The sequence below is a fragment of the Macrosteles quadrilineatus genome, unplaced genomic scaffold, assembly GCF_028750875.1.
Source record: "Macrosteles quadrilineatus isolate MER2022 unplaced genomic scaffold, UCM_ALF_1.0 Scaffold_3__2_contigs__length_128488019, whole genome shotgun sequence".
Classification (NCBI taxonomy): domain Eukaryota; kingdom Metazoa; phylum Arthropoda; class Insecta; order Hemiptera; family Cicadellidae; genus Macrosteles; species Macrosteles quadrilineatus.
Window position 1 is genome coordinate 102,224,568 of NW_026542596.1, and position 21,221 is coordinate 102,245,788.

General features: G+C 32.6%; 1 protein-coding gene across 1 annotated transcript in view; it reads right to left on the bottom strand.

Annotated features, from left to right (window-relative positions):
• Positions 1 to 21,221, bottom strand: part of LOC128989421 (tensin-3-like) — a 567,672-nt gene that overhangs the window by 241,546 nt on the left and 304,905 nt on the right. The window contains exon 4 of the mRNA XM_054411311.1: positions 20,342 to 20,416. Within this exon, the coding sequence (XP_054267286.1) occupies positions 20,342 to 20,416 (75 nt within the window). The remainder of the gene's footprint in view (positions 1 to 20,341; positions 20,417 to 21,221) is intronic.

The following is a 21,221-nucleotide window of genomic DNA, read 5'->3' on the forward strand; positions in this document are numbered from 1 at the left end:
ATTCCGTAATCTTTTTTGAAGATCTAGTTCTTATAAATTGAGATATTTAAATTTTTATAACTTTCTTTTTGGTTAGATTCAGTTTTTGTAGTTAGTTACATTTATCACTGTGTTTATTAAAATACTATTGTAGTAAGTAGAACCTTAATCTAATATTCTTGCAGAGGTAGTAGGATGGATATGGCGATGTGTATTGCTGTGTTTAGTCATGATCTACTTTCATCCATTATCATAAATAATCCAATGCTAAATTGTAAACTAAAGCTTGATGTTGTTTGGTATATTTTATATAGCCGCTGATTCATATCACATTGAATAGAACAGTGTAAATCTCATTCGAAATAATGTACTCAATAAAATTAATTTACACGGTATTGGTACACAAGTACTGGGCCTAGCTGTCTATTTTAATACATCGTTCGGGCTGAAAGTCAGCTCATCTTATTTCAATAAAGCTACACAAATAAACCAATAATACTCATCCTACAATATTATTCAGCGATAAAACTAAACAGTGTATCTATGTCTTAAACATTTCAAAAAATAAAATGTTGGAGAATTAATTATTGCTTGTAATCTTGCTACACAAAAAATCAGCCAAAGTTACCACTAGGTAATCTAAATTTAGTAGGATCTAGGCATAAAAAATTTTAATAGCAGGTTTTAGGCCTAGTCTATAAATTATGTATTTCAGAGTTCAATAAAACAAAAGTATAGATCAGACCTTCTGGTCTGAATATCAAACAATCACTTCAGAGAAGTTGGCACGCATGATGACGAATCAGAATATATGATCGGATCACATTTTGTCTGCAGCATTTCATTCCAGGCGTCGAAGTCTGATGTGAATTCAATATTCCATTGGAAAGCCTTACATAATTTAGCCTCGATGAAAGTTACCCGTGTGCCACTTTCATCAATACGTGATAACTTAATCACACATGCTGTAACTTAAAATTACAGTTTCTTCAACTGAGAAAATAAAAACTGAGAAAATTTAAATATAAACTGAGAAAATATTTATTTATTTTTAATAATGTTTAGTGATATGTGTTTTGGTGGAATTAATGCTGTTAATTGGCTGTTTTTACTGATTGATATTAAGAAGTGAGACAGCGTTATTTTTTAATGTTATGTGGAACTATTCTAGGTTTTTTAATGTGGAAAATCAATTATCATAATCAACAACCTTTTTACATATTATATTATTTTATTGGACTTTTCCAACGTGTCGTGTGTTTTAAACTACACAAAGTTTCTGGAGGTGAATAAACTCCTCCCGTGATCAAGTGAAAATATATTAATGCTACCAGTCACAAAAATTGTCCTTCAAAAGGTGGCCAGTTAAATAACTTGTTGCTGAAAAAACAACTATTTACAACATAGTATACAACAAGTTTTTGTGACTGGTAGCGTTCGTATATTTTCACTTTTTCACGGGAGGAGTTAATCCACATCCAGAAACGTTGTGTAGTTTAAAACACACGACATGTTGGAAAAGTCCAATTAAATAATATAACATGTTAAAAACCAACTTCATTATAATTGTTTAAAAGTCTACCAACCTTTTTACATTATTTAGTTGTACGATTACGGCTTGCGTTGTGATTTTACTTCCGTTCTGGAGCACTAACTTATATCGTGATATGAAATCATCAATCTTTAGCTATATTATCACGATGTGACCATACAGGTCGAGCTCATCGTCAGCTGTAGGTTCAACTGTTTAGAAATAAAGACTCTTTCGAATAGAGAATTCTCTCTGCCAAAATTCAATAATTAATTCAAAATGCGTTATTTTTTCGAATTTCATTTTCCTGGAATATTTTCATCCCTCAATAATTTATCTCCCTGGCCAATTTACCTAAAACGATACATTTCAATGGGATTTGTCTTCGATGCATGTCCATAGTAATCACCACGTACATTTGTACATTAATCACTTTGTACGTGTGACTAATCACCGTAAAGCCACTTGAGTGACGTCACTGCTGCGGCGACGTGATCTTGATGGCCGTGGCAGTGAACAGCAAACTTACTATTAATCACTTGCGACCCTCTGATTAATGGATTGGCTGAGTTATCATGGGTCTTCGTAACTGACGCCACCTGCTATACATGATCATTGTAACACTCAACGCTTTCGGAATTGCAATCGTAATTGCAAACAAAGTCTAAATGTAATCAGCCAAATCAATTGTAAATTTGTTCAATAATCAAACTGCGATTTGTTTGTATTTAAGCTACTACCTAAATAAAAAAGTGTATTATTGTCTGGTTAACTTATTGAGTGGTGGCATGAATGTTTGTAAATGGCATTTCCGTGGAAAATAGAAATGAAAATGAATTTAATGTTTTCCTGTTTCATTTTGGGTGTATTTGAAATTTATCTTAATTTTTGGTGCTCATACAAAAGGAAACGTGTCGGTAAAAAATAATTACTCTATAAAGGCGTAATAACTTACATACACTCGATGGAATCATGCTTAAATGGTTTGCAGTTAATCTGATCTTAGGCTATATGAATCAAAAACTGATTATGATTATTCTACAGAACACATTTTACCCTTTTACTAACTAACAGCCTTGTTAGGAGTTTGAGCGTTATACAACATGTTCTTACTATCCTGCAATATTACAGGAACGATAATTATAGTTCACAAAGATTGATAAAAAACGTAGATTGAAATAATCAAGAATATTTTATAAATACGATGTTAAATTGGCAGTTATGCAAATACGACTCGATCCATATCTGATGCCAACGTCAGAGTAACTCATGCTACTACATAAATAAATTTTAATAAGGTACTTAATTGAAACTAGTCGCATTTGCGATATTTCCCAAGAAAGAAGTAGAAATTCTGTTAGAGTAAAGTAAAATAGTCATTAATGGAGACTATTGCTATACATAGTCATCGTATTAACGTTTTCCTGAAATGTTGATAATAATACATTAGTTTGTAAAGTAGGGTATACTAAAATGGTTAATGTTTACAGTGTTTCAGATTGATTTATTCCTAACCCAATCTTTTGGGCTAACAAACTATTGTAAACAATATCAAATATATATTTGAATATATATCATCATCACGTGGTTTAAGGCCAATGCTTAGAGCTTTCCTTTTAAAAGTAAACAAATTTTCGAAAGCAAAAAAATACCATAGTGTGTACCAAATAAGATTTTTCTTTAAATTAAATCCATCCTCCGTAAAACATATGTTTGGATAGTTAATATAGTGAGCCACTTATTTCAATCATTTGTTTTTGTTACGTTTAGTTAATGAATTGATAAGGTATTAGAATTATGAGACAACCTTTTGTTACCATTTATCGTTATCTCGTAATACCATTATATAATATTAGTTGTGACCAATTGACAATATAAAATTTCAAATCCTAAGAAGAATAGTAATAGGACTATAATTGTTTAAGTTATAAGTTAAACTTAAAAATCTGGAGATGCAATATGTTTATTTTTTACTTTTGACCCACTGCTCAACGGCAATACACTCATAGTAGGTTTTCTAAATGTAAAAAACACTTTTTGTGGGAAAAATTCAACACCAAGTTTGACTTGTGGACGTATATATCTCTGTGACGAAGGACAGGACATCCTGTTTACATGCTAGGGTCGGAGTCACACGTTCACAAAGATACATTTTTACTCCCGCATTGTTATCAAACACGGTATAGTGTTAGCCCTTATTTAGGAGTGCACAGTACTAAACTTTTAAGTTATGACAATAGGCCTAGCTTGTGCCTATCAAACATTTTACTCACATAATTTCTAATTAAGGCAATAAAGTAATTATATGAAATATAATTGTTAGATAAATTAATAAAGTACTCACATTCTGTTTTTTGAAATGTTTCTATGTGGACTTATAGTAATAAACTAATATGGAAAACATGTTTAAGGGATGAATAAATTGTCACAACATATATGTAATAAATGTTTTTGATCTAGACCCATTAACAAAATTATTGAGATAGCGAATAAGTTAAGAAAAAGTTCAATATTAAATATAAATTTTGTAAGTGTTTTTATTTGCAAAATGGTGTGAGTTTTTAAATGATATAGATTACAAATTAAGTGTCCAATAAATACTATGTAAGCTTTATAATGGAATGTGTAAAATAAGGGTATAAAATATGTCATTAATATTTGTATTTTTTAAATCAATGGCCAGTAAATATATTAATTTGATCTTTGCCTATTAGGTTTCAAGAATTCAAAAGTGTCTAGTGTCTTTTTTTTCTCAAACAAGCAATTTTCGTAACCTCAATTGAAGCTTCCAACCAGTATGAAAACAATATAAAAATATAAATATAATGATAAACTATTTTGAAGAGGATTCAATTACTACTTATTTATAAACTTTGAAATCCGGCCTTAACACGTAGACCACAAATAAGTACTTAAATGACTGTAGAGGCAAGTGGCTTCCAGGTCCATCAATTACACAGGCAATCTATCTGTGACTGAAGTAGCCTCCCCTCTTCTATCAACTGTATCAGATTCGAACCATCCAAATCCAGTAAAGGCTCTAGTAGTGAATGTGCAAACCTTTTGACCTGGAGACTTCTGTTCAAATCCCGCCAATCACCAATCAAATTCAGCTACGTGATTATGGATTAAACTCGTAGTTCAGGTAGTGCAGAACCAGCATTAAGCTCTAAAAAAATGTTTAAGAATCAAATAATAATGTGTTTTTCAGTTAATTAAATTTTTTTCTGAATTGCATAATTCCTTACAATTTGTGATCTGATACATTAAACAACAACTATTTAAGTTGAAAGTGAAATCTGTCTTAAAATTAACAAAAAAATTATAATACTTTTTGTTCAGGAATATAGGGCTAACTAATCTATTATCTTTAATAAGGATCAGTAAAGGGACCACCATCGTTGTCGTAAGCTATCTTTTTTAGTTGAAACCTTTTAAAAGTTTATTATTGTTACGATAACAAGTATTATTTTGATTAAAGGGTTGAGTTTTTAGTTTGTCAATGTTTAAGTACTTTGATTGCAAGTATCTTACAGTAACTACGAAATGAACTAATCTATACTTATTTAATACGCAAGCAGGTTTTTTTGTGACAATTACTCCTCCGAAACTACTGAACCGATTGACATGTTTTTGGTGTCATTGGAAAGAGGGTAACGTGAAGTTGTGCAGGGAACTTTCTTTTTAGGGAAATAATGAGAGATTGAGGCCCTGGAGCCCTTTAAAGTTTCGTATTTCTCCATAAGGATAACATGGGAGATAATTTTTATTTACAGAAACATATGTTTGTTACTTGAAAATAGTCAAAGTCTACTACATAATAATTGTTGTGTATTATGACTCTTAATGTATACCTACTACATTTCAATCAAGGATTGTGTAGGCCTACCTTAAAGTTTACCCATAATGGATCTTACTACTTTATTTTAATGCTGTTAATAGTAAAATTTAGTGGAAAATAAGTTACCATGATTTAGAAAACTTTACTATAATAATTTATGTATTTAAATCACAAATCTTTGACATTATTTATTCATTTGAAACTAAACAGCTGATCGACAAATCAAACAAATCATCCACTTTATGTGAATAATGTTATTACACATAGTTTTTTTTAACCAATATCTTGATTCTTTTTTACTTGTGGGTGTATTTTGAGTTTGCAGTTATGAAAGCACCAAGCCAAGTAACTTTTATCACATTTTCTATATAATCTAACAGTATTAATGAATTACTACATGAACTTGACAAGTGAGGTAATTAATTGTCAGTTTACCAAGGGGAAGAAGAGTGGGTCCTTGAAAACAGACGAAGGCGGAGACACCCATTAGAAAATCAAACTGAGTTTTTAAATATAGAGGTCAGTGGATTGCCAAGACACAGATTAGACTAATAAAAGAGGGCAGTGGTTTTATTGGTGAGGAATATTAATACATCAAAAAGGGCCTCATTAATGGCACAAGGCTTTATGTGATCAGAATGGTTAACAACTTAATAGAATATAAAGTCTTAACAACTGGAACAAGTGAGTGGGGACATATTTTGATTTCGAGGATAAAAATTTACCCGTCTGAAACAAACTTACCTTTTAAAATGGAAAGATGCTAATAACCTTTGACATTTGCGGCGCTGTTCTTACCAAGACCAATTTCAGTCATGAGCAACTATATTATATGTTGTTTTAAGTTAGGCTACATCTTTAGTATATTCGTTACGGAAAACTCTGACCAGGGTAATCTTCCTGAAGGTAACTTTAAGGCTAAAATCGTAGTATTCATGGAAGTGCTTTTGTGATAAAAAATATTGTTTTTTTAGTGTTAATTTTTAAAAGTGTGTTTTCTTCAAGCAGCATTTTTATGACCCTCAAAATATGCTACATAGGCCTATTGGTTTGATATGATAAAATTTTTTGTTAAATGTGTTATAAAAATCTTTAAAACACAACTACCCTATAACCTTGCTCGCTGCCTATAACATACTTGAACTTGAACACTTATTAATTTACTAAATATAATACACATACAGCTAGAAAATGGATGGACTGCTTCCCTTCCAAGGCTTCATTATTACTGTATTTAATTTTCGACGTCGAGTCAATATATAATACGATGAATTTGTTTTCTAAATTCATATGTTATTTTGCGGGGCATTGAGCCGCACAGGTTCACTAGTTTTGTTTTAAATTGTAATTTATTCATTTCAATCTTAAAATGTGGGAAAGTAAATACATTTACTAAATGATATTGCACAAAGCTTTTTATACTTAATCACAACAAAATAGTGTAATGTAAAGTAAAATAATAAACCAACAATTTCATTGGTAGATTATCTTTGACAGTACACTCAAATAAATAATAAAAAACCATAAGGAATGTGTGCCAAGAGGGTTGAACAGCAGGACATTGTTGTTGTAATAACTTAAGTCAGGAAGCGTCCGGGGAAGCCTATACATGTAAACATGGACCAAACACAGGAAACTTTGGGCTATAAATAATATCCAATATATTTGTGCTGTGGTGTATATTACATTGCAACTGCGGCCACGATGATGTTCTTGGCTGACAATACGTTTTTGTCGTTTTTGTATAGCGTTTAGTGGAAGGGGAGGGAGGTATCTCAAAACTTGTATTTTTGTGTAGGAGGTGGCTAAGCCTTGAGCTAAAGGTGGACTCCGAATTATTACAGTCTTATTAAGACTACAAGCTGTTGGATTTTAGCTCAGGCCTTTGGGAAAGATGTGCCTCTGTCTATACCAGACATAGGTCTGCCTGTAAATATGTTCCTGTAAATAAAGGGATCCTACTAGTCGATATCATAGATCCACATTTTTTTCAATTTACTCGTTAAATATAATAACGATTTGCCATTAGTTGTGAGCTAATTGCATTCCACCCTATAGACAAGCTTTGCTTTGGTTACGTCTATATAATTTAAATTAATACCTAGTTATTTAAGCATAACACCTAGGAGAATATGCTGTTAAAAAGCACATTTTGGAGACTCATTGCTAAACCGTACTGTGTAATTCAAAGAGGTTTTTTTAATTAAAATTTTAAAATCAGTGAAACGTTATTTTTACGTAGAAAATTCTCATAACATACAGTTAGAAGCACACACAACATTTTAAGGCACAGTTCACAGACAGTTTTATTATTTATAATATATTAACCAAAGCACAGGTCATTAGTTGATGCTAAAAACCGCATTTTCACACCATTACGCAAATTCTTGTTTTATAAAATCGCCATAAAATTCCTCCTTATTTTAATTCACCATATGATAGTCCTTGACACAGCGTTTATCCTTAAGGTCTGACAGACAGACAGTCTACACGTTTATGACAGTTGTAACTCGCGGTTCGTAGCGTCAAGCTGTCAAACGTATAACCAGACTGTTAACATTACTGTTAACACTGTCTTGGTACATGTATTAATGGCATTGCATTTGGGATACGGAATTAGACATCTCAACTATTGAAGCAAATTTTTAAAAGATCGTAGCTAAAATATGACATAAACCTCATAGCGCCCCCTTCAGTCTAAAATGCTATATCTTTTGTTACTAGGATCGTCAGTGGGACATAAAATATTTTATGGCTTATATAATTGTTTGACCTATCAGTTTGACTTGTAAAAATGATGTATTGAACAGAAGTAAGTGATGCACCTAAATAAGCGAACTTTGTCAGTAGCTCAAACCATGTTTGTCAATTTTGATTAAAACTAACAAAACTATAATCATAAGAGTGAAATTAGTTTTATTACTAGTGAAACCTAATAGTTACTTTAAATTTTAAATAATTCAACAGTTTCATTGTTCCAACAGGTTTAGCGACCATTGACCTCTAAGGAAGAAAAGTTCATTGACTTAGGGGTTTCGTTCTATTAACCGAAATTGAAAAGAAATATTCCCTCGGCTACTTTTTTTTAAAAACCCTACAATGTTCACTTGTTTCAGTCATTCTGTGGTATGTGGGTCCTTCAGGTACCTGCCGGGCTCGTGGGGACGTTTTGGTTAGGGATTTGGGCCCCACTTAGGTCATTGTATTATGCAGGGGAGTTTTGGTACCCCGTTGGTACTACCTCCCATCGGATTCCTTATCTTAGTTTTTCTTACCTTGTTTAGCTAATGAGTAGTATTATGCCGCTAGGATAATTTTATTATTATTGTTTGGCATAATTCAGTACTGAACACCATAAACATGCCATCAAAATGCAATGCAATATGCAATCTCATGTCACAGATAAACTGAGGTGAATGGGACGCTCGCCTGTCAATAGTGAAATATCTCGCCAGGAAATTAATTCCATTTCCTGAATCTCTCGGTGTGAGACATGTTACGGGGGTTGAAGACGCCATAATACCTATGTTGGAACTAATATTATCGTAGCTTAGAATAAAAGAAAAGAAAGGAAGAATACCCCCGCCACAGCAAACCTGCAGACTAAGCGAATTTCAACTTGTCTGATTACATTATTACTCAAATATTTCCATGATTAAGACATAGTTATTCCCAATTTAAATAACATTAGATTTAACGAGTGCTTAGGTTTGTTGATACAGGGTAGGTAATTTTTTTTGACCATAGGTCAATAGTATAGGATGAAATAAATAATTTTGCCAAATTTTATCAACATATATTCATAAACAAGTAAACTACAATAGTTTTCATTTTCTCCTTAAGGATAACATGGGAATTTTAAATTACACTATTTTTGAATTTTCTCCGTGACCGTTAGGCATACAAAAGCGTTTCAATATACTGAATTATTTCTTATTTAAGCTCTACAAAACAGTTTGAAAAGACATTGCAAATTCTTTTGTTATTAGGGCCAAAAATTGGAAAACCCCTTTTTTACCCCATAAAACCCCCCATATGAATGTGAACGGATGGTGTTTTTGGCCTCTAGAGACCTCAAAACGAAAAATTATATTGGTCCCGGGTCCCGGTCTTACAATGCGTACTACGGTAATAGCTTATTCCCTATATGGGTAATTCGCTAAAAGGTATATTATTTTTACAATTATTCATTTACAGCTGATATTATACTTAAACTTAAACTAAGAAAGTTTATTTTATCCATGCAAAAACCGTCTGTTTGGTAGGCACCTAGCTGTGATAGAACATTATATATATATATATAAAAAAAAAAAAAAAAAAAAAAAACGGTAACATAAAGTGCCTATTTAACTATGCATGTTTGAATAACTATATTATTATTTAAAAAATGCAGCTCGTAAAAAAATTGTCATAAAATAAAAGCAATATTAATTAGTATAAAAAATATAAAAGTTCGACTCTAAGGCGAGTATCATGATTTTAAAATTATAATTTGATGAAAAACGTTTGGCTTAGAATGATTGTTCAAACCCCATTTAAAGGGTTTATAGGCTACAAATAAACAAAACGTTCAAACTTTAAGATACAATTTTTTTCTAGCTGCAAGTCTATAATTGTTTTTTAGCGTTTAATAATTCTTTTAAATGTTTATTTCTTTGCATTTTAATATTTTACTGTACTTAACTGGATAGTTTATAACATTTTCCGATACCTAACCCATCACCAATAGTTGAGTAATGAATCTTAGACACAAAAATATACATTAGTCCATGCTTTCGCATATTTTAATATGTGACAACCTTATCATCCTGAGACGCAGCCTCTGACCCCAATTTTAAGTCACATATTACTGTTCTTTAGGCCAAGAGGGCAGAGGAATTATTACTCAAATAAAACCCATTGGACTTTGGCGGTATTTGAACGTTAGATCTCCAGGACCAGTTCACTCCCTAGTGCTTTTATTTCAAGTCGACTAGATTTAACCACAGACAAGAGTATAAACTATCTGTCACACAGTATTTGGTGGGTTGACTTGGGGAAATAACAGACAATACAAGTAGTAGTACGAAGATTCTAACTAGGAATCGCATAGTAAATTATACTCTTTAATCTATTTAATCTTTAATCTATTTCTGTTCATTTTCTAAGCTTTATAGAAGGAGGAAATTCTGAAATCATTGGCTTAGAACTTTTGTATTCTTTAATGAAGGAGAATTTTCTTGGTTAGTTATACAAAAACAAAAACCACTCTTAAATTGTATATCAAAAGATCGTAAGATAACATATCAAGAATATATTATACTAGTGTACATGTTGCTCGAATTCGAGCAATTGCAAAGTATTACAGGAGTTATTTCAAAACGAATAACAGTCATATTTACAATGAGTTTAAAAGAGTTAACTCAAAGATTACCAGTGTGTAACTCAGATCATATTTATCTTCGTTGTTGATAAACCTAAAGCATTCCGGCCGATTTTCTCCTTCTCAAAGTGCCTCGTTGTACAGGCAATACAGGTCATTGATAGAGGGCCAATTGAGAACGAAAAGTCGTTTTGGGGTAGTGTTAGGGCGCATTTGTAACTTAATAGTTGAGATTGTCCAGGGTCAATCACAGGCTGTGATGAGTTAAGCCTACCATCGATGTATAATAACGCCCTTTACGCGCCACTGTTCTGTAGCTGCGGTCGTTATCACGATTACGCCTCTTGTCTATGTTTCGTTGTCGTCGCGTCGGAGGCATTTAAAAGGAAATACAACAAATAAACAAATTATAGCTATACAAAACAACGATAAATGCACAAATTTAAGTTACAATCATGCTAACTCGATCCGTCATAGCGACACAAAACAACGATAAATACACAAATTTAAGATACAACAACCATGCTAATACGATCCGTCTTGGGGGTTATGTTTACACAAACTCAAATAGTAAATAAATGTACTCAATGCGTTTCATTGAATTGAAAAATAAATAACAGCAATTAAATTATACAGCTGATCAAAATGTAAACAATTATGTTCTTCATAAGGATAACATGGGATCTTTCAAAGCCACTGGGGCAGAGCCCAAGGGACTCTTTCAAAAATGTAAGGCCAGTTTGCAAATCTACGCGACACGCTCTTTCCAATGAGACGTCAATGGATCAAATCGGTTAAGAAATGGCGGAGGAGTTCAACCGACAAAGTTTCATGTAGCGTATTAATTATATAGATTATTATATTATATATCAGCTGTGATCCTCATGAGGCCGAAGATAGATGAGTTCACGAAGGCCCAGGTGGCACCCCCTCTTGACTCATGATACCCGGAGGACATCGAGACAAATACACGATACTTGATAAATTTGTTTGATACTGATTGAAGAATTCTTTGATAAAAAATACTATTATTAGATAAGATTATGTTAGACACTAAAGAGTGCGTACATTATACGTCGAAGATGAGTGATGGATGTGTAATGGCTCAGCAACAGCTTTGATACTGAATAAGATCAGCTGAAATTCAGCCAGAATAATTTATTAGAAGCCAAGAACAACTAGTTCTAATTCCAAATCATTGAAAATTTAAATTTCGACTTTTCTCAGGAACAGGCAAGTTTCTGATTGATTACCTGGCGAGCACTATTACCACTCAGTTTAAGAGGTTTGGAAGATGTATAAAGTAAACATCTAATAGTTATGATAGTGAAATACATTTGATTTCTGATTAGTACTGGAAAAATAAACAGCATTACAACACAACTAAGTCAGCATAAACTTACGCCCAACTATATTTTTAGTGGGACGAGAATATCTTTCACGATTATTTTCTAAAAGCTACATGTCTTTTTTCCATGCAATCAACAAAACTGTAACCATGTTAATTCTATAATTTTTGTATCCAAAGTATTTAATTTTAATCCACAGCTATCATCTTTACCAATTCATAGTTTTCCCCTCTATACACTACAGAATATTTTTTAGAGTCATATCAAGAGCGTCTTTATTCAGATAAATGCGCCTCCCTAAGCTGACTCTGATGCTTTCATTCATCCATCAACTTGTTGACATTTTCCTGATAGATCGTTTGATCACAAATAGTTTATTTGCGTTAAATAACAACGTAATGGCAGTTGTAAAGAGTTAGTCCCAATTTTGTATTAAATAAGTTTTAATAAGAACAATAATTGTAGAAGTAGAATGTTTACTATGGCTTATATATATTTTTGGAAAACTTAAGAGAAATTTTGTACAACAGCTTTCATATAAACAACAGTTTCTTTTAACTATGCAAATGTTTGGGTCTGACTTAGGGGAGGTACAAATGAGGCATTTAGTTTAAAATTCCTCCGCGAACAGCGCTGTAGTAGAGAGCACTTTGGCAATGAAGGTTTACTAATCGCAAAAATAGTTCTGTTCATAAAATAAAATTATAAATGCCTCAAATTCAATTTTACTATTTTTTAATTATAAAATTAAACTATCATAACCTAACCGAACTAACCAAACTTGCTGATAAAGAAATAATATAACAAAAGTTTAGTAATCGGAAAAATAATTCTGTTTATTAAATAAAACTAGAAATTGCTCAATTAAAATTTTATAATGACTTAATAATAAAATTAAACTGTAATAACCAAACCAAACCAACCAAACTTGCTGATAATAAAAAAATCTTGGACAAAAAGTTAATGCTACCAGTGGGATTCGAACCCGGGACCTACAGTATATCAGCCCGGCACGCTAACCAATAGACCACCGAGGCCGATGGCTGTTGAACGTTTTGTTACGGTAATGGCGTTCCCTCAGCTAATAAGAAGATCTCAGCTGTCATCGTAGCCTCTTCTATACCTCCCCTGAGTAAATACCCAAATGTTTTAACACACCGCAATTCAGTGGTAAAATGGTTGGGAAGGATTTAATTTTGTAAAAATGTTAGCAAGTAAAGTGTTGGTACAAGGTTTACTGTAATCAGTTCCATATTATAATTTGGATTAAAATAAATTTTCATGGTACTAAAATACAGAAACATTTTTACTTGTTCACTTTCTTACTTCTTTAATATTTAAATGTTTTAAGAAACACTCTGAAAGCCTATGCAAACAGAAAGCTGTGAAATTGGCATGCATGATGACAAATCTGAATATATTTGAACGGATTGTATTTTGTCTGCAGCATTTCATTCTAGGCGCCAGAGTCTGATGTGAATTTAATATTTCATTCAACAACTCCGATAATTTTGCTCCAAAAGAAAGTTATCAAAAAGTACTTGATGTTTCTCAATCTTTAAGACGAGATATACAGTAAAGAAGTAGTTTTAGTTGTTATTACTGGAGGATTCAAAAGTAATTCTACTCCGATTAGTTGTGATGATGAGTGGTCTGACTGAGAGAAAAAGATCGCTTTAGTTCATTCAAAAGACGTATTTTTATATGTGTATCATATACGAGTAGATACAAGGATGTATGTTGGAACACCTTTTTTATTCATTTTATACCACCAGCACACACAAACTTATTTAAAAGTAAATTTTAAGAGCCACAACTCAAACTTTATTTTAGTGCAGTATATGGAGTGTGAAATGTAAAAAAGAGTTTTCAGGGAAACATACAACACCAAGTTTTGTGGACGTATATATCTCTGTGACGAAGGACAGGACATCCTGTTTACATGCTAGGGTCGGAGTCACACGTTCCCAAGATACATTTGCTTACTGCCACTGTGTTGTCAAACATTTTAAATGCTATACGTAATCGTGTTCGTGTAGAGGGAAATGGTACATTGTTATCGAACGTTATAAATAATACGACAGACATTTATGTTGGCACTAAGGTCGGATATGGGAAATACCTTTACCTACGACCGTTTTAAAGTAGCCATTTCAGTACAGTTCTTAGAATTGAATAGTATAACAGCATTGATTATTTTCATAACAGCATAGTTTTACTCATAACAACACGGGTAACTGACCAATGAGGTTCAAGGATTGAGAGAGGAGAAGTAAAATTGTAATGGTTCAAAATTCAAGTAATCAGCTGTTCAGGCCAATTTAATTGTTGATTGGTGCAATTAGTGTGTTTCGTTGCATCACTGTCAGTGGCAATGAGAGGTTATAAACGAAAATATAACCTCTTTTAGAAATTATGAATAGTGATTTTTAGTAATTAAAACAATGTCGTAGGTAAAGTAGTGTACGCAACTCACGTAAATACTGTTAACGACACTCGTAGAAGTTTTTAAGGCACTCGCCAAGGCTCGTACCTTAAATTTTCTACTCGTGTCGTTAACACTATCTTTACGCAATCGTTGCGTAAACTACTATTTAGTTGGACAGAAACTCTTTTAAATACTTTAAACTATTGTAAAAACCAATGGTGTTATTTGTGATTCCAATTAACAAAATTTATCACTTTATAAAGAAGGAGATATGCAATTCAAATACAAATCTCCTAACCTAAAAGAACAGTAAGGGTATTATTGCTTACCTAAGCCCCATTTACGTTTTGTGGGATTTTACATTATCGCGCTCTGTCCAATAAACCGTCCTAACCTCTACGAAATATGATTTTTTTTAACTTTTTTTATCTTCCTTGTATCAAATACTGTACAAATTTAAGTATTTTACTGCACTAGCTATAATTCAATTCATTGATCCTAGTTGTGTATATAACATTGTTACAGACATTAAAGTTGGATTAAAAGAAAATGCCGAAATGGCCTCAGGGGAAAGAGACTTCGGCTTCATCAATTACATACTCGATCAATCTGTGTCTGTGGTCAACCCTCTTCTACCAGTTGTATCAGTTTACCCTATCCACTTTAACTACGTAAGTAATTAGTCTGATTGAAGTTTAGTTGTAGTTAACAAACGTGTGAAATCGGACTGTATATGGTTTGGTTACTGTTGATTTCAGAAAGGGAAACTTCCGGTGGATATTAATTTTCTGAATAAATTTGTAGCTAGTGTTTAAAACAAAATATCTTATCCAATTTGAACCAATTATTGATCAATTGTGTATGCTACTGTAAATACATGAAATATTTTAAACGCTACCTTTTTAACATGTGAGACTAAAAGGAAAACTTTTACAAATTTATGTCTCAGTTAGCTAACAGATTATGAATTGCTAAAACAGAGAATGGAGAATTAGTGCACATTATAGGAAACTAATTTTTTCTAGACGATTGGGTGTTGCATACCAATGAATGTTCTACTAAGGAATGTTCCATAATTTTAGCGAATTTCCCATATATGGAATAACCTTTTTTTAACACCGCAGTATAGTGACAAATCCATTAAACTATTGACTAACGCTAAACATATTATATCATATTTATCTAAATAAGAAGGATACAATACCTGCAGACTGCCTATAGTGGTCCTTGAATATCCAACAGGATTACGCGTTTCGGTATATTGTTATACCATCATTGGATCCTATATACAAAACTTGAAGTTTTTGGACTCATGATGTCACACCACAGTTTTTAAAACTCAGTTACAAAACATTTAATCACGAAAAAACTATTAGTTTGCATGAAATTGCCTAGAAAAACAACTAGAGATATTATATTTGATTGCCTTCAAGTTGAAATATATATTTATTTGTTTATGCAATAGACATAAAATGTGTCATTTCATTGGATGCAGTCAAAGTACAGTCAAAGTACATCAAATTAAGTTTTTCACCAAGCATATACATTTATATCATAATTTACTTTGGGAATTCTGAAAAATAGTATTTCGTATAAACAAGAAATATGTACGTAGCCTTAAGTTAAAAATATACTCAATAGCTTTGATCGATCAATTATGTATTCAAACTATTGAAACATCTAAAGCATGCATAGCACCTATAAAATTGTTTATATACTTTAAAAAGGTGTTGGTATAACAAAATGAAAACGTAAGTTTAGGCTAAGGGTTAAAAGTTTTGCTTACACTTATTTACTTATCTACCGAACATGGGAAATATGTATTTTCCTCTTTAAGAAATCGCAGAGGATAGATATTTTCCGTCAACATGTTTATAACAGAGTCAACCGCTCAACCAGGTCGTTAAAACCGTGTCAACACTGGCATATGTCAGTTGAGTGGGTGGGTAATGCGGCTTAGAAATGATACCACCGTTGCAGTGAGTACTTTCAGGTTAGGAAATGTGGAAAACGTCAGTTATATAATATGAAGAGTCAATTTGCTACTTTATCATGAGTGTATTGTTGATTCTTCTGTCATATTGTGAGCAAGGAATTAGGATAAATAGTTTTCTTTGTCCACTATTTATTAGAGCAATTTAATATAACTTCATTCCATTCATACTGCAATAAAGTGATATTTAGTGACACTACTTATTCACGTTTACCACATTTTCTATGGGTTAAGCACATTTGCTTGTACATATACTGTACTTCGTGATGTTCCAGTGAGCTGAAACTCTACTGAACTGAGGCTGTTTTAGGACTTTGTCCTCTTCAGCCAGGGAATATATACTGTATCTTCCTTTTACATATACCAGAAGACAATTTAAGGTATGATAATAATCTGTATGTATAAAGGGAGTTTTGATGATTGCTATGTACCTATATACTTATTATTTTATATCTTAAAAATATTTTCATAAAGTAACTACTCTAATAATAAGGTGTCGTACATTCGTAACATATTACATGGGCAATTAAACATTCTTAAATTTACGTTAAAATAAGAGGAAAAATCTTAGTTTTAATTCAAATTTACTCAACAATTTTGTCACATGAAATAGTATATTACGTTACTAGTCCTGAAAAAGAGTGTTTACCGGACGAGTGTGGTCGTTCCCGTGCGAGACGAAGTCGAGTACGGGATTACCATACGAGTCCGGTACACACATTTTGGACGAGTTACGTACGATAGTTTACGCCATACTACTAAATCCGTACAAATCCTTATATATTTCCACCAACTAAAGGACTAAAAATCACTAGTCATAACCTCTAAGAGAGGTTATGTTTTCGTTTATAACCACTCATTGCCACATAAATACAGTATAATCAGCTGATTGGTGTCCGGTAAAACTCATTGCAGCACAGTAGTACGCAATGAAACCCCATTTGAATAAGCTGGCGGCAAACAGCTGTTTTCTGGACTAAATCCTTGCGTGGTAAGTTCGTCAAAATAATGTAGTTTGGCGTAAAATACATATTTGAATATGTATGTTTGTAGTATCCTATGAATTATCTTACTTACGATCCCAGTATACGTAAGATACAAGCATTATTCAAAGATACTATTGATGTAAATTGTTTGCTAAGTTGGATGAAACTTATCTTAAAGACATATGTACAATAGTTGTGCAGAAAGTTGGCCATTTGAAAATGATGGAAAGTAAAAAATTGTTATACAAAGTAAGAAATTAGGGATTTGGAGTAGGTGGTTGATTGGTAGTTGCTAAAATTGAACTTACAATTTTCCCTTAACTCACTTTAATTTAGTAAAACATTTTATATCAATTATGGTGCTGATGGAAACAAAATACCTACGTTGAAACAGAAAAAGATTAATTTTTTTAATTTGCAAAAACTCTATTGAAAATGTGGGCAATATTAGTTCGCTGGCCACACCAGGCTTGTGCTAAGCTAATTTATCAACGGCCAACAGCAGCTGTCGATCCGTTGTCATTCATTGATGAATTGTTTCACGACAAATTGATCGTTTCCAATAATTCAACAAGTAAGCGTTGCTTTATTCAAACTTGGGTTTCAGCACAGTTGGCAACTCATCAATCAGCTTTTGACTTCTTTGTTCTGCAGAAATTGGAACTTTTGTTTAGACTAAACAGCCAATTTTCATGTTCATAAATTATACATATGTTATTAATGTCTTGCATTTACAAAATGAACAATGGCTTTAGAAGTATTTCACAAAATATCAGTCTTTGCATCCCTACTGTTATTGTTTCCCTTAAAGTTGAGTCGTGTCCGCCATGCGTGTTAAGGCCGACCGCGCATTATTATGTTAAACCAATGTATCCCTGTTTTTCGTGTATCTTAAATGATAAATTTGTTTATATTGACGACGAAATTGTGTTCAAATGATTGTGAGACGACATGAGCTTGAAAATGAAACAACTGTTTCGAAACTAAGACTACATTAGGATTGATGACGAAATGTACGTAAACCTATTATATTGTCATAAATCAACCTTGGAGGCAACGCAGAGTAAATTAGTTTTATGCTCAAAGCTTTTACTACGCAAATAACACTGCAACTTTACACCCTTGCCACCTATGGTGTGATCGTTAACAAATATTTTGTACTAGATAAGAAGAGGACATGTTAGGTTGATAAGCTAAGCTGACTCTGAAAGCTCTATCCATCAATCGCAACGGAAACATGTCGTTGTCATCTACAGATACATTTAGTGCATAGGGGGTTTTCGTCTCAAGAAGATCTAAAAAGCACTGTAGTCATTGTGCTAAGGAATTAAGAACTTAGTTGCTAAAACGAATGATAATAGCCAAACAACAATTACGGCTTGTTGACAGATTTGTTTTTAAACAGATAATAGACAAATTTACATTACACTAGGTCATAGTATTACTTTATACTGTAAATGCCCAACTTATTCTTTTAATAGATTTATCTGACAGGATATTCGTGTTGTAAGTATTTTCTACACCAAGTTGAAACTCTCAGCAAGTACGTTGCGTGGTTGTCAGTCAAAGCCCACTTAACCGCACGTCACTCAAACGAGTGTGATCTATTTACGGTTTATTCATCTTTGTATTTACCATAATTGTTAAAAAATCGTATAAATCACCGTATAATTATGGGTTTTAAGTAATATAATGAAATCTAATGTGTGCACAATAAATAATAGTATTAAAGTGAAACATATTATTCACCACACTATGATGTTTTTAGTTGTTTTACAAACGTTAATTAGGGTTGAAAGTTTTGCTGCCTATGCCAGCTGTCATCGTCATTTGGAGACCGAGCAGGTTTTTACATCCCTAGACCGCATCAGCTACCCGCTTACTCTCTTAAAACATTACTGCAAATTAAATACACTATCAGTATCCATAGCATTGCAAAAGAATGGTTTTAGTCACCGCTGCCTAGCAACTATTTATTATTTATTTGCTGATTCCCCAAATTATTTCTTCAGATAACTAAGTTGTAGTTATGTTGACTATCTGTGTATAGTACATTATAATTGTGGAGAATAGTTGTAATGAGGTATAGTGTGGTGAAAAATAGCGTTCGTACCACGCACAGGAATGGTTTCGGCCATAGGTACGAAATATAATATTCCCCACACTATGATGTTTTAGCTGTTTTACAAACGATAATTGGAGGCTGAAAGCTACGTACTGCAGTCCAGGAACGAAATGCCAGCTGTCGTCGTCATTTGGGGGTTGAGCAGGTTATAATATAGGCCTACCTAGGGCCGAAAATCAGCAGTTCGTTTATTTATTGTATTATAAATATACAAGCTGATTTTCGGCGCGCAATAAATCATTACAATAGACGTTTTATTGCGTCGCCTTGCAACGATTTATTATTATTTCTGCTGATTCCTTGAAATATTTCTTCACATAACCTTAAAGTTCTAGTTCAAGTAGTACTTAGTGTGCTTTGATTGTATTATATTTTCTCAACTTTGTATAGCGTGGTAAAAAAATTGTGTTCGTACCACAGGACCGAACGGATTTTGCGGCTCTCGATCGTTTTAAGTTCTCGACTTCGGCCTTCGGTACGAAATACTATTTATGCAAAAAAAGTCATTCAGTAAAGTAAGAAAGTTAGAGCTTGGATTTAAAAAGTCAATTTCCAACATTAACAGAGGTGATCAACAATGGTGTCTGGAAGGCTTTTAATTAGCTAAATGCACCATCACCTGAAGACCCAAGACATCTATCAGGATTGACATGACGTCTTCAGCACCAGAATCTATTGTTGATTACAGCACAACACAATTACTTAGGCTTCCTTCATGATAAGCAATACTATACAGATTAGACCTACCTTGCCATCTGGGCTGCATACTTTGATTCCAGTCAGGGATATCACGAGTAGAACAGGTTTTGATTTGGAACAGCCCTGAAAACAAAAAAAAGTTTAATAGTTTCATGGCAAACCACATAAAATCGTTGTATTTCTCTGGGTATGTCATGTATTGAATACATAACTACCATAAAACTCACAGCTAACAATCTTTCGGGTAATTTTAAATATATTTAATTAGTTTTAGCTTAATTTAATTTAGTTTGAAGGTCATAAACTATCTGTCATAACTAACTGTCTGATGGTATTAATGTTAAGTCTAGCAGTTACGGAAAATTACAATACAGAAAATGTTGAATAGTGACCATTTAACAATATGTACTATCTTTGACTGTTCCAATAGTCAATGGAACTATGGAAAATTTGGTTTGTTCGAAAAATATATGAGGTGATAAAAAAATGAAAATATCTATAGCGTTGACGAAGGCCAAACGTAAAATACCGAAAAATGAGTTTGTTATAGGCCCTGGTAAATATTTTGTTTTCCTATTCTCGTGAAATTGAAAATAGAAAGAATAATAAAGAGTTATTCCGTTAAAACAAATAACGATTTTAAGCATTCACAATGAATAGTACAAAATAACAAAAACGAATAGAAGCCAAACAACAATATGGTTTCATTTCGTTAAAGTCTTGTTAAACTTTATTGTACCCTCATTACTTCTATGACGAAAATCTGCTCTGACCTATTTTGTTTGCATTTTAAAAATGGATTTATAACTTTAAAATTCAATTTCCTCTTGCACCGCCGTTGCCTCCAGTCTGTTTATTTTTAATCCCCGCCTCACGATACTTGTTAAAGAAGATTCATCTAACCTATAAATATTGTATTTGATTTAAG